This window comes from Rhinolophus hipposideros (genome assembly GCF_964194185.1).
Source record: "Rhinolophus hipposideros genome assembly, chromosome: 14".
Lineage (NCBI taxonomy): Eukaryota > Metazoa > Chordata > Mammalia > Chiroptera > Rhinolophidae > Rhinolophus > Rhinolophus hipposideros.
In genome coordinates, this window is record NC_138060.1 from 66,088,243 (window position 1) to 66,114,299 (window position 26,057).

At 38.5% G+C, this 26,057-nt stretch overlaps 1 protein-coding gene across 1 annotated transcript in view; it reads right to left on the bottom strand.

Annotated features, from left to right (window-relative positions):
• CNTN6 (contactin 6) overlaps nucleotides 1-26,057 on the bottom strand; it is a 245,443-nt gene that overhangs the window by 58,849 nt on the left and 160,537 nt on the right. The window contains exons 7-10 of the mRNA XM_081072742.1: nucleotides 24,685-24,787; nucleotides 7,460-7,644; nucleotides 4,973-5,109; nucleotides 3,359-3,488 (exon numbers count right to left, since the gene is read on the bottom strand). Of these exons, the coding sequence (XP_080928868.1) occupies nucleotides 3,359-3,488; nucleotides 4,973-5,109; nucleotides 7,460-7,644; nucleotides 24,685-24,787 (555 nt within the window). The remainder of the gene's footprint in view (nucleotides 1-3,358; nucleotides 3,489-4,972; nucleotides 5,110-7,459; nucleotides 7,645-24,684; nucleotides 24,788-26,057) is intronic.

Consider the following 26,057-nt stretch of genomic DNA (forward strand, 5'->3'; position numbering starts at 1 on the left):
GCCTTCAAGGTGAGTAGACCATTTTTAAAATAACATCTTTGGCAGTTTCAACTCTGTCCCCACTAAATGGATGTTGAACAAATACCAGATCACGAGGGAGGGAAATTATTAAACTGTCTGGGGTGAATCCAAGTCCATTCAGCTTCACGAATGTGGGAGCCCATGTGTCTGAACCCCGTTCCTAGCCTAGAGCCCAGTGAAGTTCTTTGTGGTACACCATGCTGTCCTGCTTCTGGGTACCTCAGCTGCTGCTTCTCTGCCCCCCAAAAACTGCTGGTCTACACACGCTTTCCTTCTGAACTCAGCTTAAAGAGAATGTGCTCAATTTAGGTTATCTTCAACTTGTCACCTACTCAGTTCTTGACCATAATCATAATATTTTAAAATCTGGCTTTTTTTTTTCTCAGTGAAACTATGTTCTATGAAGATGAAGATCTCTTTAGTGTTGGTGATGATATTTTGGGGGCTTAGAACACCATACATGTTTAATAAGTAGCAGTGATGGAAAGAATGAACAAACAAATCAATGCCATCACCGATGAACTCATAGGAGGACATTGTATTTTTTCGTTTGATTCTTCTTCCCTCTCATCTCTTTCTTCCCACCATTAAGAAAGTCTTGGGATGAAAGAGATCAATGAGTCATTTACCATGACAAATACCGCTGGTGGCTGTCCCAAAATATCATTCTCAAACTTCATTATCTCAATGTTTTCCACTATACAGAATTATTTTCCCAGCTTCCTTTGAGTTCTCAAATAAAGGAAAAAGAAAAAAAGAATGAAAGCCCAAGTATTGAATTAAAGGAACCATCCTCTTTGTTCAAAATCTTGGCAGAACTATCTCAAGACTAACATGTAAACATAAAATAAGATCAAGGGAATTGTAAGTATACCACAATAATAATGCACAAATGCAAAACCACATCCAGTTGTATACGTCCACCAAATTCCCGATGAATCTGATGAGGTAAGGACATTTTCCAAATCTTATCTTGTCTGAATTTGAGCCTTTAATGCTGCCGGGAACAATGAAAACAATGGCCTTAGCTAATGATTTCAAAGTCAGAACCTCCCGTTTGGGATTCGTGCTGCCCCTTTAGTTCTGTCGACTCTAGCATTCCAGCTGTGGTATCTGCATGCTCCTTGCCTGCCTCCTCTCATTCAGGTCTCAAACACAGTGCCTCCTTTTCTAAGAAATCTTTCCCAGCTGCTCCCTTCAGCTCTTTCTACTAGGTTGATGTCAAGCCACATGCTCTCATAACTTCTACTTTTCAATTGAACTTGTTATAATTTTAATTACATAACTCTGTCCAAAGATCCATAAGGACAGGGGCCATGCTTATCTTCATCATCACTGTAGCTTAAATCTCTGGCATTGTATAATTACTCAATAAATATTTGTTGAATGAATGAATCATCATGGTAAGAAAGAGGATGAGTTCTATCAAGCCTTCACAAATCCCTACACTAGTGGTCACGTGGTAGGGTTCTAGCCAATGACATCTAGCCAATGTCATGTTGAGGGGTCTAGCCAAGGGATAGACATGGTCATTTCTGTCCCCTCTCTCCTTTTTTGCCTTGAGTATGGAGTTGATTTCAGGAGCTACAGCAGCCTTATGGCACCATGAGGCCACAAGTATGAGGAAAATGTTTAAAAAATAATCATCAAGGTACAGTGCCATAGCTCGGCCATCACCCCTGAACTCCTCATTAAAAGATAAAATAAATCTGTGTTTAAGTCACTAGAAATTGAGGTTCCCTTTTTCAATTTTTTATTTGAAGCTGAAAACATTCCTGATGGATTCTTTTTTAAAAAATATATATATTTATTGGAGTGACAATGGTTAGTAAAATTATATAGATTTCAAGTGTAAATTTCTATAACATGTCATCTCTATATTGCATCGTGTGTTCACCACCCAAAGTCAATTCTCCTTCCATTGTCATATATTTGACCCCTTTACCCTCTTCTACCACAACCTTCCCCCCTTACCCTCTGGTAGCCACTAAACTATTGTCCATGTCTATAAGTTTTTGCTTGTTTGTGTTGTTTGTTTGTTGCTTTCCATTTTAAATCCCATTTATGAGTGAAGTCATATGGTTCTTGACTTTTTCTGTCTGACTTATTTCACTTAGCATGATAATCTCAGGACATACAGATGGTCAATAGACATATGAAAAGATGCTCAACCTTACTAATCATTAGAGAAATGCAAATATAAACCATAACGAGATACCACCTCACTCCTGTCAGAATGGCTATCATCAATAAATCAACAAATAACGAGTGCTGGCAAGGATGTGGAGAAAAGGGAACACTCGTGCACTGTTGGTGGGATTGCAGATTGGTGCAGCCACTTTGGAAAACAGTATGGAGTTCTTCAAAAGGTTGAAAATGGAACTACCTCATGACCCAGCACTTCCACTCTTAGATATCTACCCAAAGAAATCCAAAACACTAATTTGAAAAAAAAATATATGCACCCCTATGTTAATTGCAGCACTATTCACAATAGCCAAGACACGGAAACAGCCAAAATACCCATCGATAGATGATTGGATAAAGAAACTGTGGTACATGTATACAGTGGAGCATTACACAGCCATAAAAAAGAAAGAATCTTACCATTTGCAACAATATGGATGGACCTAGAGAACATTATGTTAAGTGAAATGAGTCAGACAGAGAAAGACAAACACCATATGATCTCATTTATATGTGGAATCTAAATAACATAATATACAAGCAAATTAAACAGAAATAGACTCAGAGATATAGAGAAAGAAAACTGCTAGTTGCTAGATGGGAAGGGGTGGGGATGGGAGAGAAGGTGAAGGGATTAGAAAACACAAATTATAGTCACGGGGGTATGAAATATCTAACTATTATGTTGCTTTGTACACAGGAAATTAAAAAGAAAGAAAGAAAGAAAGAAAGGAAGGAAGGAAGGAAGGAAGGAAGGAAGGAAGGAAGGAAGGAAGGAAGGAAGGAAGGAAGGAAGAAAGAAAGTCCATCTATGTTGTAGCAAATGGCAGTATTTCATTTTTTCTTATGGCTTAATGATATTCCATTGTACATATGATGGATATTTTTTAAATCATATTCAGAACCTCAGCTAGGATCAGCTTTGCAGGAGCCTGTTCTGGTTTGGTGTACCCAATGGTGGTCTCCTCTGGGATCCTTAATGGATTGCCAAAGCAGAATAATAATTATCATCTTGCATTTTTTAAAAGCTAATTTAAACATTTCCCGTTATTTCAAGGGAAAGCAATTTCAAATTTACAGAAAAATTGGGTTCAATCATAGCTTACTAAAATGTCATTTTGACTTTTTTGGTTATAAAGGAATGACTTACCTAATACTCTCAATTCTGCATTTGCATAAATTATCTGATATTTGTTTTCAGCAGCACACTGGTAGACACCAGAATCTGACACATTCAGCATAGTTATGATAAGTGTCCCGTTTTCTATTTGAATTCTTTCCTAATAAAAGAGAAGTCATATAAAGATGCTAGAATGTTAACATAGACGTTCTCTTAATCAGAATACATTACGCTTGTGCATATCTATGAGACATGATATCTAGGTGGATGAGAACTGATGTTTACGAAGATGAGCTGAACATACTGCAAGATCCTGAGCAGCTATCTGAAGTTCTAAAACAATAGAAATATGCTTAGCATCATTTTAGTGGTTTGTATATTTTATATTATCTCAATTCTCTGAAAATTGGCATTCTCTGCATAGAACGTACATTAAGCTTCTGTGATATGGTATATAAATACTTTGGAACACACCATCATTCCAATTATTCCAGAAAACATGGTTGACACTAATATTAGACATAGATATTAAAGTATTTACTTGCCTTCCCATCATAAGGTCTCAGAAATATTTGAAATGTGATCACTCGATAATTTCCTAATTGTGTCATAAGTAGGAGGAGTTGAATTTTCTTCTCTGCAACTGACTATAAAGTGTGTTTCAACAGCCAAAATCCGTCACAGAGTCCCATTTAGGATGTAGAATTACAATTTTGAGTGCACACAATGAAATCGTTTAATATTGCAAACACAACTTAAAACTAAATATTTCAAGGTACCTATTACCATCTCTAAAGATAAGCAAGTTGGCTGGAGGAAGCAGAGAATGTTATATGAAAAGGCATGCAGGAAGAAAATTCCACTAAAGCTGAAACAAAAACCATCATTATATTCAGCTTATAAACAACAGATATTTTTGTGTCTCTGGCTATGGCTACATGTACAAAGTAAAATGAAGAATTAGCACAATTATTTGGATAACTTGATGGAAAAAACAACTCTGTCTCATTTTCTGTGTATTTGTAGAAAGAAGTATGCTTGAGGTCAGAAAATGTGGATAACTGCCCCAGTTCTCCACTTTCCTATAGGTTTAGAGATAATCATTCGTTTTCATAAAAGCAAGATACTGGATAATCAGTAAGAACTTGGGTCCCGGGATCAGACAAAGTTTCAGATACTAATTCTAACATTTACTAATTGCTGCGTGACCTGGACAAGTGACTAAACCTCTCTGAAATCATTTTTTTATCTATATAAAAAAATAATAACCGTATCTCTTTCTCATAAGGTTGTCATGAGGATGCAATAAAATAAGGCATAGAAAAATATTTAATGTGGCCTATGTCATATGAGAGTTCAATAGGTATTAACTAGGAAGATGGTGATGGTGATGGTGATGATGGTGATGGTGGTGGTGATTGTGACATGAGTGTAACTTTATCACTGACCAGTATGTGAGCTTGTGTGAAAAATGTGGCTAATATTAACAGCTACTTTGAGTTTAATTAAATAAATTAGTATATATAAAGAGTCCACTACATTTCCTGACACCGGCTAAACATTCAAAAAACATTTGTTGTTACTGTCAGTGACAAACGTTCTCTGGTAGGCAGGGTAGTTTTTAATAGCAACACAGTTGCTTACCTCTGGGCTAAGGCGCTCACCATTCTTCAACCATGTGTACCAAGGGTGTGGCTTCCCACTAGCCTTGCATTCCCAAAACAGGCTGTCATAGATAGACAGGTATGTGTTCTGGATTTTTCGCTCCCATTCTGGAGGGGCTGTTTCAAAAAGAGACAAAGACCAATTCTTTGGCAAGTCAATCATTGAAGATACTACGCTCCAGGCCGAGGACTCGCGATCAGAAGGAAAGGATCACAGGGGCTAGCAGCAACCCTCACACACGATTCGAAGGACCAGAAATGCAGGGGGCAACACATTGACTAGAGCAGTGGTCTTTTGGCACAAGATCCGTTTGTCATTTGTCATTTTGTGGCTCCTGTATAACAACTTAGGACTTGTGGGAGAAGGTCCCAGTGCAGAATAAGGCCAGGTAACAATTCCATGCTAAACACGAGTGCAAGTTAGAAAACGCAAGCCAAATCTGAACGCTTGTGGGCAAAAGACCATTGATTCTATTTGGTCTGAACTACTAACTAAAAGTGTGTCTGTATGAGACATAATTACAATTCCACGGCTTGAAGCCTAAGTCCAATACGAGCCTCATCACGTTTTAGTAGGATGATAATCCTTTTTTCCCCCTAGATAAAACTCTTGACAGGAATGAGAACTTGTGGGTATTCACAGTTTCGTCACCTAACTTAATCCTGCGCATGCATTTCCCAAAACCTTATTTTCTTACCTGAGAAAGTTCTACATAACACTGAGGCCAAAAGCAGCAGACAGAACTCACGTTAAAGTGTTGGGTAGGTGAAAGGTCGTACTATTCTTACTATCATTCGTGGAAACAGGTGGGGTATAAATTAAATGTCATAAAATTAATTCGGTTGCAGTGACACGTCACATGAATGGGCTTAGACTGCGGTACTGAGGAGGCAGGGAAGGCGGAAAGGGTTCACTTGAGGAGGATTGTTCAGAGTTCTCATCTCAGATCCGACAAACATCTCTGATCTTGCTCAACTCATCTAAGGTTTCTTACCTATAACATCACTGAAAATTATTTTTGCATCTTATTATTGTAAGAATCACATGAATTAGTATTTGTGAAGACTTCTTTACAAGCTAACAGTTGCTGTATCAGTGTAGGAGAAAGTATTTTCCAATTTACAGATACCTCCATTTTCTGGTTATATCTTTGTCTATTAAATAAAAAACTGACCTATCTATTAAAAACTAGCCGAAGCCTTTAATATCTTGGTACCACTAAAAACCTCAGTCACATCCTTACTGTGTTATTTAGAAAAGATGCTGGATGCCAAATGAATTTCCTTTGTAAAGCAGGAACTATTGACAGGAAGACATGCATTAATGTAGGTGCAGGTATGTATACATTGGCTAGCATTGTTACAACTGTAGAGGGATGTGCGGAGGAAATCATGTTCTATGTATAAAATACTGCTTTTCATTCGGGGTTAAAATTGAAAATCCTAGAGGAAATGGAAAATAATATAACCGAGGCACAATATGTTCTCCCCGCAGGACACTCGAGAGGCATCGCTGTGAGGTAATTATGATATCTTAGACTTTTCTACTTATCGAAAAATGTATCTTTCTCCAATTACTTCATCAGGATTATAAACATGTGACATATAAACATGTTATATGGTATTTTGGCCACATATAAACACAGTTTAAAAAAGTTCTCCAGTATAGATATATTAAATTTAGCAAATAAATTAAGAATATTTTAAAAACACCATACATATTGAGAATTCTGGGGTATATTTTACCCAGAGAATTTCTGGGGTATAGTTTATTTGATGTTAAAAAAGAAAAAAAGAAGAAGAAGAAGAAGTAGATCTCGTGCCAATGTTATATTTTGGCCTGGATAAAAGAAGACATAAAAACAACTTCTAAAAAATATATGCTTTCATCATCTCTCTTAAATTCATGAGAGATTTTGGTAATTCAGGCATATATATATATATATATATATATATATATATATATATATATATATATATATATGTTAATGAAATAATTACTTTATTTTTCTGTTACCTACAAGTGAGTAGACAAAACTCTGGGAAACAGTAACAAATACTGACAACTACTATTCAGTATTATGCTCCTGCCATTCTCTCCTTCTTTTGTAAATTCTACTTAGAATGATAATTAAGATTGTCATAGACTATTGCTGGATATTTTATAGTAGATAAGTGGTTTCCAAGCTACCTTGGGTGATAAAGCTTTATGGTTTTAACATGACACTGCTGATATTTTCAAGGCAATTATAATAAACAATACCGTGCATAGACCATACTGAAGTTAGAGCCATATTTTAAAAATGGCTATTCTCACCCACTAACCATCACATTAAGCATCCAACCGAGAACCATGGCTTCCTTGTCTCTCCTGGAGACTTTTCCACACATGGCAATGACCTTCACACTTTACGATGAAGGGTACTACCAAATAGCTCACATACTTTTTGAAATGTTGTTAGCTCACCATAGAAAATGAGTTGACCCTTTGCCAGGTTTCTTCCTCGAAGGTTGCCAGCAGTGCATTCGTAGAAGCCTTCATCTTCCTGTTGAAAGTTCGGGATTTCAAGGGTAGCCTGGGATTTGCTGTACTTGGCTTTCCCTGGCAAGAGGCTTCCATCCAACCTCCTCCAACTAATCTCAGGGACTGGACTAAACAGTTACACCTCATTAGAATACAATCCGGGTTAGCCTTTGTGACAGCAGGATAAAACAAGAGTGTCCTTAAAAATAACTCTCAAGGAAAACAAATTCAATTAGTCCATCACATTGTAGGTAGATTTCAGATCATGCAATCTTTCACCATTCACTCATTCAGCAATGTCTAATGCCTCATTACGTGAGTGCCGTGCGCAAGTCACGGCAATGTGAACAGGGAATAAATCGGTGACTAAAATAGACACATTTTCTGCCCTCCCACTGCTGACAGATCAGTGGAGTAACACACAATAAACAAATACAAAATCAAATATATCTGTAAATGGCAATAACAGAAATAAAGGAACTAGGCTGCTGAGATAGTAACAAGATTATATCAATTGAAATATGGTGTTCAGAAAATTCTTTGAAGGACATGACATTGAAGAGTAGGCAAGCTCTTTCTGTAGTTATAGATTCTAATACAAAAATACAGGTTCCTCTAAAGCTTAATTGGTACTAGTAGGTAACTGAAGGCAAGTGATGGGTGAGCTAGATTACCAAGGGCGGTCAGTATCATGATGGATCCACCTGAATTAGGAGTACAGGCTCTATGATCCTCAAAAAACATACTCATGTATAGTCTGTCTAAAACAAAAAGGAAAAACAACGATCACATAAAAGATAACTTTACATCATACCCTGTCTCTTGTTAGAAAGAATTTGGAAAGTGTTCCTTTATTTATAGGACTTTGGCTTAATATCTTAATATCTTTGGTGTAATATGAGTATCTTTTAAAATAGCAAAAACACATAATATATGAATCTTAATGTGTCTAACCTAAGGGATGGATTTAGAAATTTGTGGTGTAGAAGACCTCGCTTTGCAGGTATAATATAGCGAAACGTAGGCTGTGAATAAAATTACAACAGGAAAATAGTCCCTAAGAAACTAATCATTTACAAAACCAAGTTCCAATCTATTTACATGAACATCTTTCCTTTCCTTCTATCAAGTCACTCATCATTCCCTTACAGATTGTCGGATCTAAATATTTCTAATCTAAATATATTGTCAATTAATAGTAGTATTAAAGTTATTTTGCAGTGCTGAATTGTAAACTTTGTTAAAGATGCAGGATTTTTTCAAGTCAACAAAACGAGCGGTGGAGAACCGGCAGATACCATGCCAAGCGGCTGACCGTGCTCTGCAGAGTGCGAGCAGTAAGCAGCTGCAGAAAATGGATGGGGACTCAGAGGGGGCTTCTGGTACAACGAGAAACCTGAGAAAGCCCTCGGAACCTCGTACTGGCAAACAATTCCGATCCTTCCGTGCAAATGAAAGATATGCACTGTGTAGGAAAGCAGCCAGGCTCACGTGTAATGTCAGAAAACGTACCCCACATGGATGTGTGATGCCGAATGTCTGTCTCAGAATTAGCATATCCTTACAGATGCAACTTGAATTTTCTTAAAATAAAATTATTATCATAAATTTAGTTTCTGTGCTTTGAAAAGCCCTGCCACATACCACACATGGAGGTTGGCATTTTAGGAAAATGGCATATTCCTGACAACAGTTAACCTCAGATAACTGGATTTTTTTATTCATTCATTTTATGGGACACCAAATGAGTACAAATAGAAATGAAGTTCTAGAAGAAATTTTGTTCACATAGAAGAATCTTCACCAAGTCTGGCGAATTTTACAGTATATACAGAATTATCCAATTTTTAAAAATACATGTTGTGCATATGTGAAAATATGAAAAGTCACTACTTATGGGTGAGGAGGGCATGGATGCTTTTTATTTCCCACTTGCTGTTTATCTCTATTTTCCATTATTTTTCTATACTGAGCATATATTACCTGCGTAATAAAAGAAAAAATTAACAAAATCTATTTACAAAGAGAAAAATAGAGGTTCTGATACTTGTCTGAGTGCAATACCTTTTCTAGTCTTTTTATGACAGTGTCTGAAACTTATGACAAAGACATGAAAGTAACCAACTGAAAAAGCTTTTCATCTCAAGCCTTCAGACAATAATTTCAGTAAAGAGGGAATAATTTTCCCATAGTTATATCATAGTGCTTTGTTTTGATTATGAAGACAGAGGTCAATTTTTAACATAACTAAACATCTAAGTCTCTGAAGCCGTAATAGAAGTTTGCTATTCAATAATAATGACTGCAATAATATTATAACAAATAAACTAATTAATACTAACCACAAACTGCTTGCCAGGTGCTATGCACGTGTATAATGTGCACATATGATTTCACTGACTTTTCCTGGAAATGAGGTGGCAGAGCTGGGGTGTGTTCCCAGGCTGCTTTGCCACAGAAGCTGTGTGTTTAATCTCAAGGCAATACAGATACCATGGCTATTGTAAGACCCTCCAACCAAGTGAGGGGAGGGGGAGAAGAAGAAGTCCCACCAATCTCAACTATTCTGACTTTCCCCCCAAAACTCAGTGATGACACTGAAGTTACATTAGACAAGTGTTTTCCCTGATGAGTGAAACAGCACATCCTCTGCAGATGAGCCTGTCCATCTGCAGTGGGGGCAGTGCAGTAGAAAATGTCAGTGTTCCCCCCACATACCTCCTGATCCCCCAGCGTCCCCAGATTCCACAGCAGGCAGCCCCTCAGGCTGCTGTAACTGACTCTGTCTTTGAACTGAGCTGACCACACCTGTGGCTTCAGGACAGAGCATACGATTCAGGTCTTCCCATCAGAGATGTGCGCACTGTGGCCACTGTGATTGGTCAACTACGGGAACCAGGCCACCCAATCAGAGACAACCAGACCTTATACTGGGATAGCACTGGGAGAGCTTGTGAAAGGCAATCTATTTACAGGGCTTTGATCAGACAGGGCAATAAAACTTGGAGTCTCTAGGCAACAATTTCTCCCCAAGTGGAATAAGTACCATTGAAAGCCAAAGCCAACACAAAAGAAAGAAACTTGGAATTCTTCACACGCAGAGATCAAATTATGCCTGATGCCAAAAATCTCTCTTTGAACATTCCAGTTAGTCAGTAACTCTTTTTGGCTAAAGCCTGTTTGAGTTATATTCCTGTTGCTTCCAACCAAAAGACCTGACAGATAAATTCTGCGTATTTCGGGTCAAATGCTTATTAGGTTACTTTCCATCTGTGTGATTGAATGATATGCTGTGGTGGATTATTTCTGGATATTATGTTTTATAGTTTAGATATGTGAGAATTCTCGAAGCAACTAAGCTATCAAAAAATACCCAAATATTTAAACATTTTTAAATTTAAAAGTCTTATCAAGTGTATTGTGTGGCCACATTTCACGTTAACAAATTTCTAATGGGAAAAAAAGCAGTTTTATGTTTTCACAGCTAGCATTTCAATGCTGAGATTTTTGCTCAGATTGGTTCCATCACTGCTAAGTAAGAATACCATGGTCCTGATTCACATTGGGGATATGAGATAGAGAGAGAATAAATGTAAAACAAAGGTGACAATAATACATGTGCATTTTAATGCAAAGTTCCCATTTCCTCAGGAACTTCTTCTGAAGACCCTAAATGAACTGCTTCAGATTTTACGCCCTCCCTCTTCTCTGCAGCCACCCCAAATGGACTGTAGGTGGAAAAAACTGGAATCAACAAGAGATGAAGTTATTTCAGCAGTGAGCTTCAGTTTTTCAGTGCAGGTTAATTTTTCCAACATGGACCACTCTATGTAAATAACTCTAATAATGACAATAATGAACAACTACTAATACAATGAAGACTGTAGCCCTCACACGGACATTTATCACACGTGCACAAGCCTTGATCTTCTCATTTACAGAATGGAGATTAATAATAGTTCACGATTCCTAGGATTACTGTGAGAATGAGATTATATAATCCTCACATGTGTTCAACCTGCTGTCTAGCACATCTTAAACAATACGTCTGAGCTCTAATGATAAAATTAATAAAATACCTTAAGACTTTATGATGTTATCTCAAGAGCAAGAATCCTTGCTCATATTCACTTCTGCTCTCTGAGAAGCACTCCATCTGACTAGGGCTCAGCATGGAATGATTTAGAAGTCGCCTGTAGACTGAAATCAGACCTCAGCACAATGAGTCAGTGGCCACATCAGCAGGGCCATTTCTCCATCGCAGTGGGTTTCCTGCTCGCGCTGCTTAATATGCCACCTGCTAAGCATGCCTTGCCCAGTCACAGAGGTCACGTTCCCTCCCTCATCACGAAAGCAGAGACTGCTCAGGTGATACAAGACATGCTTTGCTGGAAAGTACCTTTCTTTTCCATCAGGCTAATCACCTAGGACCACTATGGTAAGAAGAAACTGTATCAGACCGAGTTCTTCGAAGAGAAAAAAGAAATACCCTGGAAGAAACCTGAGTGTTTTTATGAATAGTAATAAGCATTAATTGAGTGCTTACTGTGTACCTGGCATTGTGACTGATGGCTTCCATGTGTCATCTGAGTTATAGCCTCAGCTGACAGCTGCTGACAATCCTAATTACCTTACTGGAATGGTACTCACGTTTGGACAGGTAATTTCCCCCTAGATTATTACCTGCCAGTTCTCCCCCACTCAGTCCCAGGACAGGCTAATTTATTGTGATCAAGCTTCCAGCCTTTGAGTCACCGCCCATTCGATTATAAGCACCAGTTGACGGTCTCCTGTATCCTCAGCACTCTTTTTAGGATGTACCTACTTCGTCCACACTGATAATGTCAGTGAGGCGACATTCACTGTCAGTTCATTTTACTTTAAAATAAGTGGTCTATTTAAAATGCAAAGTTAATATGTTAATTAATGCATGAAGACTGCCATGGAGAAATGGGGATCTCTGAGGGGGTCTTTAGAGTGGAGACTATTGTCAAATGTCTTGAAACTGTGCCCTTATAAGTTAAGTCAAAATAAATGGCGCCATCATCCTAACTCCAGGTATCACCACTTCTGGCCATATTTTCCCTTCAGCTACAATCTCCCCCTGCCACAAAAAAATCTTCACAAATATGATGTAGAAATAGAGCTTAAACACAAATCTCAATAAAGAAAAGCAACCTGAAGCACATCTCTCATCCAAAGTTTCCTCACGCCACAGACCAGGCATTCAGGGACCTCGGATTTCCAAGAGAGCCATTTCTTACTCAGTTCCTATTTTCTAAATCAGGTTTGCCTGAAATGTGGCTCCTTACAGCTGTAAAATGCTACCAGATAATAAAAGCAAAGTTTTCTTTTCCTTCTTCCTTTCTCACCCACTCCTCTGTTTCTGTGCTTCTTAAATAAGCATTGCCATAAATAAGGACGCATACTCCATTCTCTGTCATCACTGTTTTTACTGAGTGAGCACCCTATTAATTTTATTTGAAGACAGAGAATACATTTGTTAACCATCTGGCCTAGTTCAGCCTTAATTGGAAGTTAAATTAAAGCTCTCCACACACTAGTAGGAACTGTGTTTCAATTCTATACTTTTAGCCATAAATAGAACTTTCATTACTAGCGCTATTTGAGAAAGCTTCTATTTCTCCCTTGGATTTCTTAAACCTCATTATGCACAGCTTAAGTCCAGGCCATACCAAGTTTCTAACCAGAAACGAGTACAGAGAACCAGCTTCCTAAGATGCTTATGGCGGGATTATTCTTAACTTGAATCTCATTTCCGAAAATCCTGTCAGTGGATATTTTCAATAGAAGAGAGTGAAGCAGAATAACAAAATCAGCAAAGACAGCCTTTGTTAAATTTTCAGACTGTTCAGCTAGCTGCTTTCATTTCCACAACTTGAAATATTCATACAAAGAGCCTGGAATATGAGATGGTCCTATGGGGGTATGATACGGATAAATTCATGAGTTCTGCAGAAAAGCAATTGCACGGTATGGAAAGAGGGAGAACACTTTTCTGAGTGGTCTACAGGTTGGCGTGATCCAGGCCCACTAGTCTGTCTACACCAGGTTTCCCTCAGGGAGGAACCGAATGGTACAGGGTTGTGAGTTTGCTATTTGACACCAGGACTGCCGCAGCCCATGGAAAAGCCACAAATGATTTGTTCACAGCAACAGAAGCAGAATGGCACTTGCCGCAGGGCGAAAACAAGGAGGCTGGCAAATTGTGTGTGATGGAATGCAAATGACCTAAGCTCTGAGCCTCCGCTTTCTCTTTACCTTTAGCTGGAGTTAACAATGGCACCAAAAAGGCTTCCCAGGGACTGGAGAAGGAGTGATCATGGGAGGACACTTTGGAATCTAAAGCTGAAACCAAAAATAAGGCTTACTAAATGGCCTCACGGTCATGGTTATCAAATAGAGACTAGAAGGGCCGACTGTCCAAATATTCCCTAGGAATTGTGTTACCATTTTCTACTCCTTTGAGCCGAAGTAAAATAAGCAGTAATTTACACAGGGACCGTAAACTGGAGCCCCTTATTTCAAGGTGTGGCCGAGCTGAGTAAGATCCTGCCCTTGGCAGCTAATTCACAGCTTTCCATAATTTTTGTTATTTAAGGCATGTTAGGAAAGACTGTTAAATAAAGGGCACTTTGAAAAGGAATGTTGTGTTTGAGAATAAACCACTTTTCCGTGTAAGAATCAAGGGTTTTGCTGCTCTGGATGCATTTCCGCTGATGGGAAACACTGACATAGTATCAAGGTAACTGACACGTCCATTGGAGGTCAGTACAAGTCCACAACCTGCGCCACGGGATTTCAGTCCAGGGCCTGGGCTCCAGAGCCAGCCTGACAAGCCCCAACTCAGTGCTGCTGCTGAAATTTCCTACGCTCCCTGAGGGTGCTGTCTGGATAATGGGAGTAGTGGTAATAGCTTCATAGGCTTGTTAGGAAGAAGGATGACAGAATGCTTGGCACAAAGTAAGTGCTCAGTGAACTCCCGCTTCTCCTGCTTCCCTCCTCCTGGCTCCCCTGGACACTGGCCACTTCTCTGCCCATTTCCTCAGCTCATCTCCTGAGAAGCAAGCCAAAATCTGGGGGAACTTTCTGGAATCCACTGTTCAGGCCCACTTGGGATTTTGTTGCCACTTTCTACAAAATGAGCACCACAGCTGAATACCTCAACCATGCGAGTCCTCTGCTGCTGTAGAAAAAAAGGGTCACTTTGGTCAAGGTGGATGGGGTCCAGGGGTCTCTGTGCCACCAGATTTGTAGGGTTTAGCTTTAGCTTGGCCAGCACCATAGATGTTCACATGTAAAGAAATAAGGGAGATCCTGACTATGATATAGTAACATTTAATCATCTAGTGCTAATATACCTAACATTTCACCGAGCAAATGTTCTATGCCGGACACTGTGCTAAGTGCTTCATTGGAAAAACATAATACTGTCATGTGATACTGTCAGAAGATTGTCACTAACTCCCTGGGACAAGGCTAGGGGAGGTAACATGCCTAATATCACACTGACATAAAAAAAAAAAAAAAAAAAAAAAAAGGGTTTGAACCACAATCTGTCTTTTCACAAAGACAGAGCTCTCAACCATTATCCTTACTACCCCTTCATGAACAAACCAGCACAAAACAAAACCACCCTATTAGGCTTATTAGGGCATGTACTCTGTTTTTAGAAATGCATTTCTCACTGAATGAACTAATGTGTTTTATAACTACAGGTAGAGTTCCTTTTCTCCAAGGGCCAGAGGTGAAATCATAATTTTTTTTTCTTTTAACATACTGAGATGCTTCCGAATTCCAGTAAAGGTTCTAGAGATGGATTCCTAGGTCATCTGGCAAAAAAAGGAAGCAAGTAACTTCTTTTCCTTCAGCTCAGTTCCAACTTGGATAAACCAATCTTTCTCTCCTGTAGCTGCCAATTACTTAAAAAGTAAGAACTGTGGGTCTCCTGAGAAAGGTGGTGACAGACTGGGACGGAAAGGATGAAGTTGCTTCCAGAAGTACATATATTCTTCTTGGATGATTTTAGAGCCTTTAAATTAGTTTAATTTTAGAAACAGCACAGTAAAAACCCAAGTTCTGTTTTTGGAAAAAAGAATGTAAGGAATGTGTGACGTTGCATTCAGAGTACGTCTGTAAGATCACAAGAGGCTCCTGGTAGGCGGGGTCCCTGCTCTCAGAAAGTGGCCTCTACAAAGGTTCTTGAGGAGGACTTGGCAACACATGTCAGACACCTTAGAATGTCACGTGCTCTTTACCCGACAACTCTCATTTTCTCACAACATACTGAGAAATTCCACATGGATGTGGACAATATATAGCCACAAGAACAGTCACTACCTGGTTATTCATGACAACCAAAAATGGAAACAAAATGAGAGAAAAGGAAACTAAGTTCCCACTAGTAGGAGGCTGGCTGACAAGACACGTTCGAATGCCCCACTGTCATTACAGAAGGGGTATAGGAGTCTCTTTAATGACCCGCAGACACATTTATGGTACATATTTTAAATATTTTTTAAAAGCATTGTACAAAAGAATATGCACTGCATTGTAATAATTGTATTAAAATAGAATTAAGAATTGAAAAATATATGCATCAAAACAGTGAGAGTAGCTATGTTCTCGGAGAGGAAGTAAGTGTACGGCTAATTTTATTTTCTTCTTCTGGCTTGCCTGTATTTTTGTAATTTCCTCAAATTAATGTTTTTGACTTCTGCAATAGTACAAGAAAATATAAACCTCACTAAGCATTTTCTGTTCTGTTTTGTTTTGTTCCGTGATAAGCAAAGTCAATGGAACAATCCCTGCCCTTGAAGTTCTTGTTTCAAATTCAGTCCTAGAACTCTGGTTCTCTTGCTCATGTTTGCTCTATAGAAAGCACTTGAACGTTTTCTAATGCCTTCCAGGTATTCCCACCCCCACTTTGCTTTTGCTCCCCTGTGAGGATGAGTAACATGCATGCCCCTGGCTTTGGCTTTGGTCTGTTGCTCGGCTCCCACCTTCTCCTTGTATTTTCACTGCACACTTATCCCACTTGTCATGCAAGATTAAGTTGAAGTATTTGTACTTGAAAACTGGAAACCAAAAGAGAAAATCAGCAAACCGAAATGCTGGTTCTTTGAAAAGATCAACACAATTGACCAGTCTCTAGGCTGGGCTAACCAAGAAAAAAAGGGAGAAGACACACATAACTAATATCAGAAATGAAAAACAAAAGAGTCATTACTACTGATCCTATGGACATTAAGAAGATGAGTCAGATGAAATTAACCAATTCCTAAGATACAAGTTAAGTAAATCCTCACAAGGAGAAATAAATGATCTGTAACTATTAAAGAAATGTAGTCAATAATTAACAATCTCCCAAAACAGCACCCAGCCCCCTTAGGTTCACTGGTGAATTATTCAAAGACTTAGAAAGAAATCGTTATCTATAATCTCTCCCAGAAAATAGAAGCAGAGAGAACCATTTCTAATTCCCTCCATGAGGGCAGCATTTTCTGAATACCAACGTGCGATAGAGATGTTTTGAGAAAGCAAAACTACAGACCAATATGCACATTGACATAGATGGAAACGTCCTCAGCAAATATCAGCCCATAGAATCGAGCAATGCTTAAGAAGATTTATACACCACAATCAAACGGCCCTTCTTCCACATGTACAAGACTCGTTCAATATGTGTAGATCACTACTCAACAGAACAATCACATGATCATATCAGTTGGCACAGAAATAGCCCTTGGAAAATTTCAATACCCAGTGGTAATAAAAACTCAAAGCATACTGAGAGTAGAGGGAACGTCACCCACTTGATAAAGAATGTCTCCAAAAAATATAAAGCTGACATCGTGCTTGATGGTGAGCAAATGGATGCTTTCACCTTAAGATCAGGAAAAAGGCAAGAGTATCTCTCTCACCACTCCTATTCAACATACCATTAGAAACCCTCGCTGAGACACTAATACAAGAACAAGGAAGCAAAAGGTATATAGGGTGCAAGGGAAGAAACAAACTGCCTTGGTTTACAGATGGCAAGGTGCAAAATTTCAAACAACTGACAAAACATAAGTCTAAAACTAATAAATTATTATTGAAATGTTAGAATCCACTAATAAAGCATCCAGCCCTCCTCGTGTGTGTGTGTGTGTGTGTGTGTGTGTGTGTGTTATGTGTGTTAAAGGTTTATATCTTTCACTTTCTGAAAGATTGGCTTGCAGATTTGACAGTTCCCAGGTTTCCATGCATGGTCAAGAGAAGGGAATACGCTATCGAGTTTGCAATGCGGTTTTATGCCAAGCGGCGTAATGTCATGATACAATGCAAAGCAATTAGCAAGAACCTCAAGATAAGGTTTCAGTGAACACGCTGGGGCAAATGGGACAAACCATGTGTTGGAAATATCTTGCTCTGTATCCATTCAATTCAATGAGAGGAGAAAAAGCCAAACTACTTGTTAGACACACAAATAGGAAATTTTAAGATACCCCTCTGATTTTGTTTAACCAATTGTTAAAGGCCTAAAATGTGCTTGTTTAAGTGAAAGAAACACCTGTCATCCTGAGTGCCCTGAGCAACCTTTCTGCGACATAATCTGCAGTGACACCCACACGCGTAAGAATCCAAGCAGACATCAAGTAGTTGTTCTGCCGTCTGAAAGTTGTGGAACACCTAGGAACATCTTGGTGAGACTTCAGATTTATCCCTCGACATTAATAGCCAAGCTGGGTATCTTTTCCTCCCTAAATGAGAAAAAATAAATACGATATATGCATATGCATAAATCTAGCCCTCCGCATGAAGGCTCCAGAACATACAGGGACATTCGGTGCTGCTACTGATTTTATGTACACTCCAGATCACTGATAGCAAAATTCCTAGGTTAAGAGAAAGAAAGGAAAGTATGTTTGGTTCTTTACAAGAGCAGAAGAAGAATGATGAGGGTATCAGTGTAATTCCCTCACCAGGCGCAAGGCCTGTACTTCCTTCACCGGAGACACAGGTCCATCAGTGGGTCATACTGCATTTGCATAGCACCTACACACAGAGCTTCTCAGGGTTTCTAGCGGTACAATTAATTTGCAGCTTAGGTCATGAAGAGTCTGCCATGTTAAACAAATGAGACCAAATGAAAGTTACATCTGTGATCATGACAGCTTTGAAACCCCAGCACAGAAAGTGAGATGCATATCCTAAAAGTCAAAGCAGTTAAAGTAGAAGCAGGGACCTGAACTTTTCTCTCAATTATTCTATACTCACGTTAGGTGGTTTAAGATGGTCAGATTCTAAGAGAGAACACCCAGCCAGCCTCTCCTGACCTCACTCTCTGTACCCCCTGCCTGCATGGTTGCAGCTGCCTCTTATGGTGGTTGTTTGACTGAAACTATGTTTTCTGTGCCCTCTCTAACCATCTACCCCAGGTTTTTATAAGTGGTAGGTATTGTCATCGTCACATACAAGCCAGTGTGGTGTGTGCTCCTCCATTGCCCTGACTGATATTTTTTGGCAAGTCTTCTAAGCTTGGATTTTTAAAAGGTTATCAGCTTAGAGAAGAGAGTTGTGAACATTTGCAGCACTCAGCGGGGGTATATCTCAGCTGTACACCAACCTGGGATGAACGTGGACTCTGTATCAGCTGAAGGGTGCTAGCTCACAGCCCACAGAAGGATCACGAGGGTTTGCAGTAACCTAACTCCTATCATTGAAATCCAGTGCCTTCGATAAATACACTACACCCCAGCACTCAACAATGTCACCTTGATTATGTCTGTAATTCACTCTAAAAGTATCAGATAACCTCAAAAGCATAAAAATGAGAATCATGACTAGGAGGAAAAGCAGTCGATAGAAACAGACCCATAGCTGACCGAGATGACAGACTGAGCAAACCACGGCTTTCACATCGTCAGTGGGGTTCCTATTACAGCAGCAGGAAGCACTGCAGGTCTCAGACAGTAACTAAGAATCTCTAGAAAAAAACCAACACCACAGGGAGACAAAAACAGGACAGCAGAGAAAACGTGTGCTTCTGACACCACTGCCACCACAACCAGTAAACAAAGCCTACCTCTTAGCTAAACATAAAACCTCACACTGAAATCTAGTTAGCTCAGTTCTTTTTATCTGATACAATGTGTCTAGGTTCCAACAAAAACATACAAGGCATGTGGAAAATCACAGTCTGCAGAGACAAAGCAAGCATTGGAACCGGACTCAACTCTGGCAAACGTTTTGGAACTATCAGACTGGGAATTTAAAATTACTCTGATTGATATGCTAAGGGTTCTAATGGAAAAAAAAAACAAAAACAAAAACAGACAACATGCAAGAACAGATGATTCATATAAGCAGAAACAAGGAAATTCTAAGAACCAAAAGAAGATGCTAGGGAAAAAAATTGTAGTACTATCAGCATGCTTTTGATGGGCTAACCAGTGCACTGAACATAGCTGTGGAAAAAGTGAACTAGAAGAACTATCAATAGAAACTTCCCAAACTAAAATGCGAAGAGAAAAAGGAATCAAGATGAAACAAAAAAGAACAGAATCTCCCAGAACTGGGGACAATTACAAATGGTGCAATCAATGTCTAATGGGAATATCACAAGGAAAACAAAGAGAGAAATGAACAGAAGAAATATTTGAAGTAATAATTGCTGGGGATTTTCCAAAATTAATGGTAGCTACCAAACCAAAACACAGACCTAGGAAGCTCAGAGAACATTAAGAGAAATACCAAAATAACGTACACATTTAAGAGCAGGACCATTCCCGTGGATAAAGGCGATATTTCCATATTTCCTATGTGAGTATACATGTGCTATATTTCACAAATGTTTAATGAAAACCATCAGCATATCAGGAACTGCCTTGGATCTTAAACGTGAACAACTTAATCAGAAGATGTATCCTTGACCTGTCTTGATTTTTTTCTCCTTCCTATTCACCTACTCATCTACTGGTTTCCTACTCTCTCTCTCTCTGCCTCTCTCTGTCTCTGTCTCTCCGTCTCTCTCCGTCTCTCTGTCTCTCTCTCTGTCTCTCTCTCTGTCTCTCTCTCTGTCTCTCTCTCTGTCTCTCTCTCTCTCTCTCTCATCAAAATATATAAAATTTAGCTTAATGAATGTGTAGCTTATAACACAGAGTAGTCAGTAGTTGGTTAGCAAAAGTGCTTAGAAACACTATTAATAAGAAAAGAACTTTGATGCCATTCCTCCTTGAATCAATTAGCTTTTCTCAGTTTTCATTCATCAAACACCTAACCAAGGAGCTCAGTACCTCAGACAGTGAACAAGGAGATTTAAATGGATTTGTACAAAGCAGTCCCCATATTTGGAAAAAAGTAACTAAACCCAAAAGGTCAGAGAACATGGTTTATAATTATCAATCAAGTGTATAAAAACATTTCACAAGAAACCTACGCCTACAGGTTTATAATTTAGAAAGTAAGAAGTCTGATGTTATTATCAGATTGTTAATTATACCTATGACATATTTACTTTTCTAGGGCATGTGTTGTTCTTTACATCTGTTAATTTTGCAAATTTAGAGAAGTTGTTAGGTAGAGTATTTGGTAAATACCAATTTTATAATCGGCTGGAAAGAATTTTCAATGTCTTTGCAATGTTTCAATTACAATGCCACTTGTTTTCTGAAAACCACTGGCGACATTACATAAAAACTCATTTTGGTAGTAGCTCTCATTTGAATAATAATATCTTCCAAAATACACAAAGCATTTTCACATACAGTTTGTTCATTTGAAGATATAAGAAATACATCTACAATCCAGTGACATAAAATATGTGTCTGGTACAGGCATTTTAGCACTATCACTTGGACTGATGAATGCTTTGGAGTTTCTATTTTAACCTCAAGGAATTTCTAATTCCATACTAATGACTTAATTTAATAAACATTATCACAACATTGACTGATTTTATCAGATAAAATATTATGGTGTATATTCCATTAAATCAATGATTTTCTTGACAATTTTCTATGAAATTTTCCCTTTCTTCTTTAATTTTATTTCATGTGCAAATTTTTTTAAGTATGAACTTAACAATGGATGTATAATTTATCAGTCAATTTTTTGTCCATACATATCAGATTTACCATTTTGAGAGGTTACTTTAACTACTATTTTTGCAACTAAATTTTCCTGGACCATATATTGCTAACCCCAATTTTATCAAGAAGTTTAGGTACTCCCACATGTTTTTAATAACAAATGTTAGTGTGTGTAGTTTTAGTGATTGTCAGTTTTTAATGTGTCGTTTCCATCACCATGAGGTTAATTAAAAATGAGAGATGGTTTTATTTATTTCTAAATTCTCCATTTGAGAATTCTTGGAAATTTACCTCATATATTCTAAGGCTTCCCTCGTCCTGCTTGGATTGCAAATCCGCTTCTTCTGTATAGTTCCAGTGAATTCTAACTGCACGTACCCAGGACCAGATCAAAAGAGTGAGGTCAAATGATGAATTCTGAATGGGTTGGTCAAAATTTCCTGACTCTGCCTTTTTCCTTTCTTCCACCCCGTAATTTTACAGCAAGCTGGGCCAAAAAGAGGTGTAGATCTATAGCAATATCTTGAGTGTCATAAATGTCCCCCCAAATTCAGGCTAAATTATTACTGATCACCCATCTGTTTGAATACACCGTGCTTCCCCAAAAGTAAGACCTAACAGGAAAATAAGCCCCAGCATGATTTTTCAGGATGACATCCCCTGAACATAAGCCCTAATGTGTCTTTTGGAGCAAAAATTGATATAAGAACCCGTCTTATTTTGGGGGAAACATGGCATGTGTGTGTAGAGAGAGAGAGGGTGGGGCAGAGAGAGATCCAGGTGTTACTCTTTCAAATTTTCTGTAGGTATGAGTTTTTTCGAAGTGAAGTGCAGAAATGAATGAAATTAAGACATCGGATAGGTGAGCAATTCAAAGTGAACTAAGTTTTCTCCTCGTCTGCTCCTCTTTTCTGCTTCAGACAGACCCACCTTGCTGATTCCTTGGTCGTGCTGTCATCAACACTGAGGCAGAGAGAAAATAGACAGGCCTAAGAGATACAAGAATTCCTAGATGCTCCGAGATAACGATTTCTGGTTGGACCATCCTCACTAACTCACGCTGGTTACACACAGAGAGAATGGGATTGCACTTTGGGTTCAGAATAATTCAACGTTACTGCCAAGTGCCGAGCCCAGTGCTGACTGTGTTTTACGTGTATTCCCACTCTGGTCTTCAGAACAATCATAGGAGGCAGGTGGCACTGCAACGCCTTTCCGATGAGAATATGGAAATTATGTCACAGAGGACAGAAAGCATGTTTGCGCACAGTCAGGCAACTCCTGAGAAATTCGGGATTCAATCTCCTTCCACTGACTTTCAGAGCAGTTATCTGAACCACTTACTCAAAGTTTCTAACTTCAGAACTTAAAATCAGAGGGACTAGTTTGATTGCCCTCATCTTCCTCACAGAAGCGTGACACAACAGATTACTCATCCAGTCAAAGGCTCAGTTTTCTCGTATGTAGTAAAAATATGATATTCCCCGTACAATGGTGATGATATCATATAAATTATTAGTTATAAATGTTTAACAAATGAAATTTATTTATGTGAGATTCTTGAGAACTAGCCGCAACAATTTTCAGTTATTATGCAAGAACATTTTTTAAATTTCAGGAATTCATTACTTCCTGATGCCAAATATGTGAGAGTAAGCTATTGATATTCTTTTCAGATTCTGCCTTTCATCAGTTTTCTTTTTAAATAAATCATCTAACTCTCCAAGCATTTTGCTGACAAACATTTTATTTTCTTTTTGTAAACTTTAATTTTTGAGAAAGCTTGAAAATGGTCCAAGTCCATCATTTCTTAAAAGGCAGGCAAACAAATAAAAACTGTGACATAAAGTCCCTGGATGTCACTTCTTTATGAATAATTTAATCAATCAATAATTATTGGACAAATACTATAGGACCAGCACTGTATGAAAGTAAAATATGGTCTCTTAAATACATGAAAAATAAATAACCTGAAAATTTGAATTTAAAGATCTACAAAATTTCATATATAGAAAGGAACCTAAGAGATTTCATAACCAACACTACTTACTTAAAAACAAGATGGAGACTTTAAAGGATCTTTCCCACAGTTTGGACTGTAATCAGTATTTATAAATGTGATGACGAAATTAGGACTAGACTCTCGATTTAAAGGTATCCCTCAAAAACAGTGCGAGTCAAGTCTCTTACTATTCCAAGTATGTTCTACAGACAAGAAGAATCAGTGTTGCCTGAGAGCTTGTTAGAAAAGGAGAAAGCAAACCTCACCCCAGACCTCCAGAATCTCAGTGTAACCATGTGCCCCGGTGGTTCACACACACACTTGTGATTAAATATGGGTCACCCCAATTAATTCAATAAATAAAAATAAATAAAATTTAAAAAAGAAACAATGGCAGATCAAGTATACACATATCTATCTCTATGTTATTTGGGTACTGGTGTTCACAGGCTTAATAATGAAGTTTGAACAGCCCCCAAAGGTAAAGAGGTGTCCGAATAATATGTGCAAAAACTGCAGACATTTAGCTGACAGGCATTCCAGACCTGTAGGCTAACATGCACCTAGCTGACAAAACAAAATGCCTCTTCTATCAAGGCTGGTTCAGCTCGGTTCTGAGTACCCACCATGAACACAGCCTTTAGTTGGTCTTACTGGAATGACTACCAGGGCAGGTTTTCCATGTACAGTTATTGCTGGTTAATTAAGCAAGGAGACACCGCGGGTGCTGTCTCTGGACCTAAGATGCAAGGGTATGAAGGGTACGTGGAAGGTTAGAGACGTGCCCACGTCTTCCACGAGCACTTTTCCTGTGCAGTGTGCCGCCTCATTGGGTGTCATCATGCTCACACTAGAGGAAATGCCAGCACATTTTGGGGAGAGTAGCAACCCCGATCATTTTCAGAGTATTAAGCACGTGTGTTTAAATTCCAATCAGAAAGTTCCACGTTTGCCCAGCATTTGAAATGTATTTGGTGGTTTACCTTAAAGCAATGTTTCAATAACAAAAAGTTGTTTTTTTTTTTTTAATTAAAACACCAGGTAAAAACAACAAAATAAAACAACCTTACTTTCCAAGGGCAAAGCATTCCAGTTTTACAGATGAATCCTTTGCAGCTTGTATAGTTTCAGGAAAACGCACTTCAATCTTTGGCTCATATTCCCCCATCACACCTGTTAAATATCAAAAGAGCTAGCAGGATTTCTGGAGAAGAGAACTTTTCTAGGAAGCAAATGTTTCATTAACCAAAATCGGACTATTCTGTCCTTCAATTCACAATGTTTTTGTATGCTTTAATGAGCAACAGAGAGCAAGGACATGTCATGATGCTGTTTAAGGAACTCATCATTTCCTCTCTCCCTTGAAACACAAATATCTAGAATATATCAAGGTGTCAGAACAGAGGCATCCCATCAGCATTGGAAGGAGAATGAGTGTCACCAATTAAAACTTGAGTACACCTAGATTCTGAGATTCTTCTGAGTTAACAGAAACATTTCTAGAGATATCCAGATGTTACCCTTCACGGAACTTACAGGGTCAGGTCAGTTCAGGAAAAAAGAAGTTTTCCACTAACACCGTCAGAGGTCTGATGCAGCACCTACTTCTTAATGCAAAATATCAGTGTTTCTGCAACCAAACCTGTGAGGTAATCGCACTAATTGGGATAAGGACTTCAATATGCTTACGTCACTTCATTAAGATTGTACTGCTAAATGAGTTTGCCATGCACGTATACCAAACGTCTTTGTTTTTATAGTTTTAGAATGTCCAATAAGAAATTGTGGATATGGGCTAAGACAAGAATAAGACAGTGGTCTAATATATTGTAAGTATGCTCTCTACCAGGGGAATTGTGACAGAAATATGCCTCTAGATGGTCTCATTAGCTTCATTAATTTAACCAATGACAAGTCAAGATTCTTCAAATTTTTGATTATCTTTTTACTTATACACCAAACACCAGAGTAACATATTCCTATTGGTGGCCAGTTCAATTGCACAAAAAGTAGAAATTACAAACTACATATAACATAGAAATGCTTCATTTTTAAGACCTTGATCATTCTGATCATTCAAAAAGGCCATGGTTGAGGAGGCAGAGAGTACTACAGTGTTCAACTAAATTGGTAGGCTTTATACTTCCCATTTTCCTGACATCGGGCATTTCTCGAGCGACTACTTTTAGAAGAGCTTGGAATTTTTAAATATTATGTACAATACTCTGATCTATTGTTACCATTAATGTGTGGGAGGGAATAGAGGGGATGGAAGGATAAAGGAATTAAGAACGGGAGAAGCAGAAACTAAGAGTAAACAGAAAAAAGTTGAAAATATGGTAGGATGTCTCTGCCTGTCATTGGCTTATGAGCTCTTCCTATCATGAGCTCACCGAAGGGGAGAAATCAGACTTAGAAATGAATCTTATGGTTGCTGAACTCC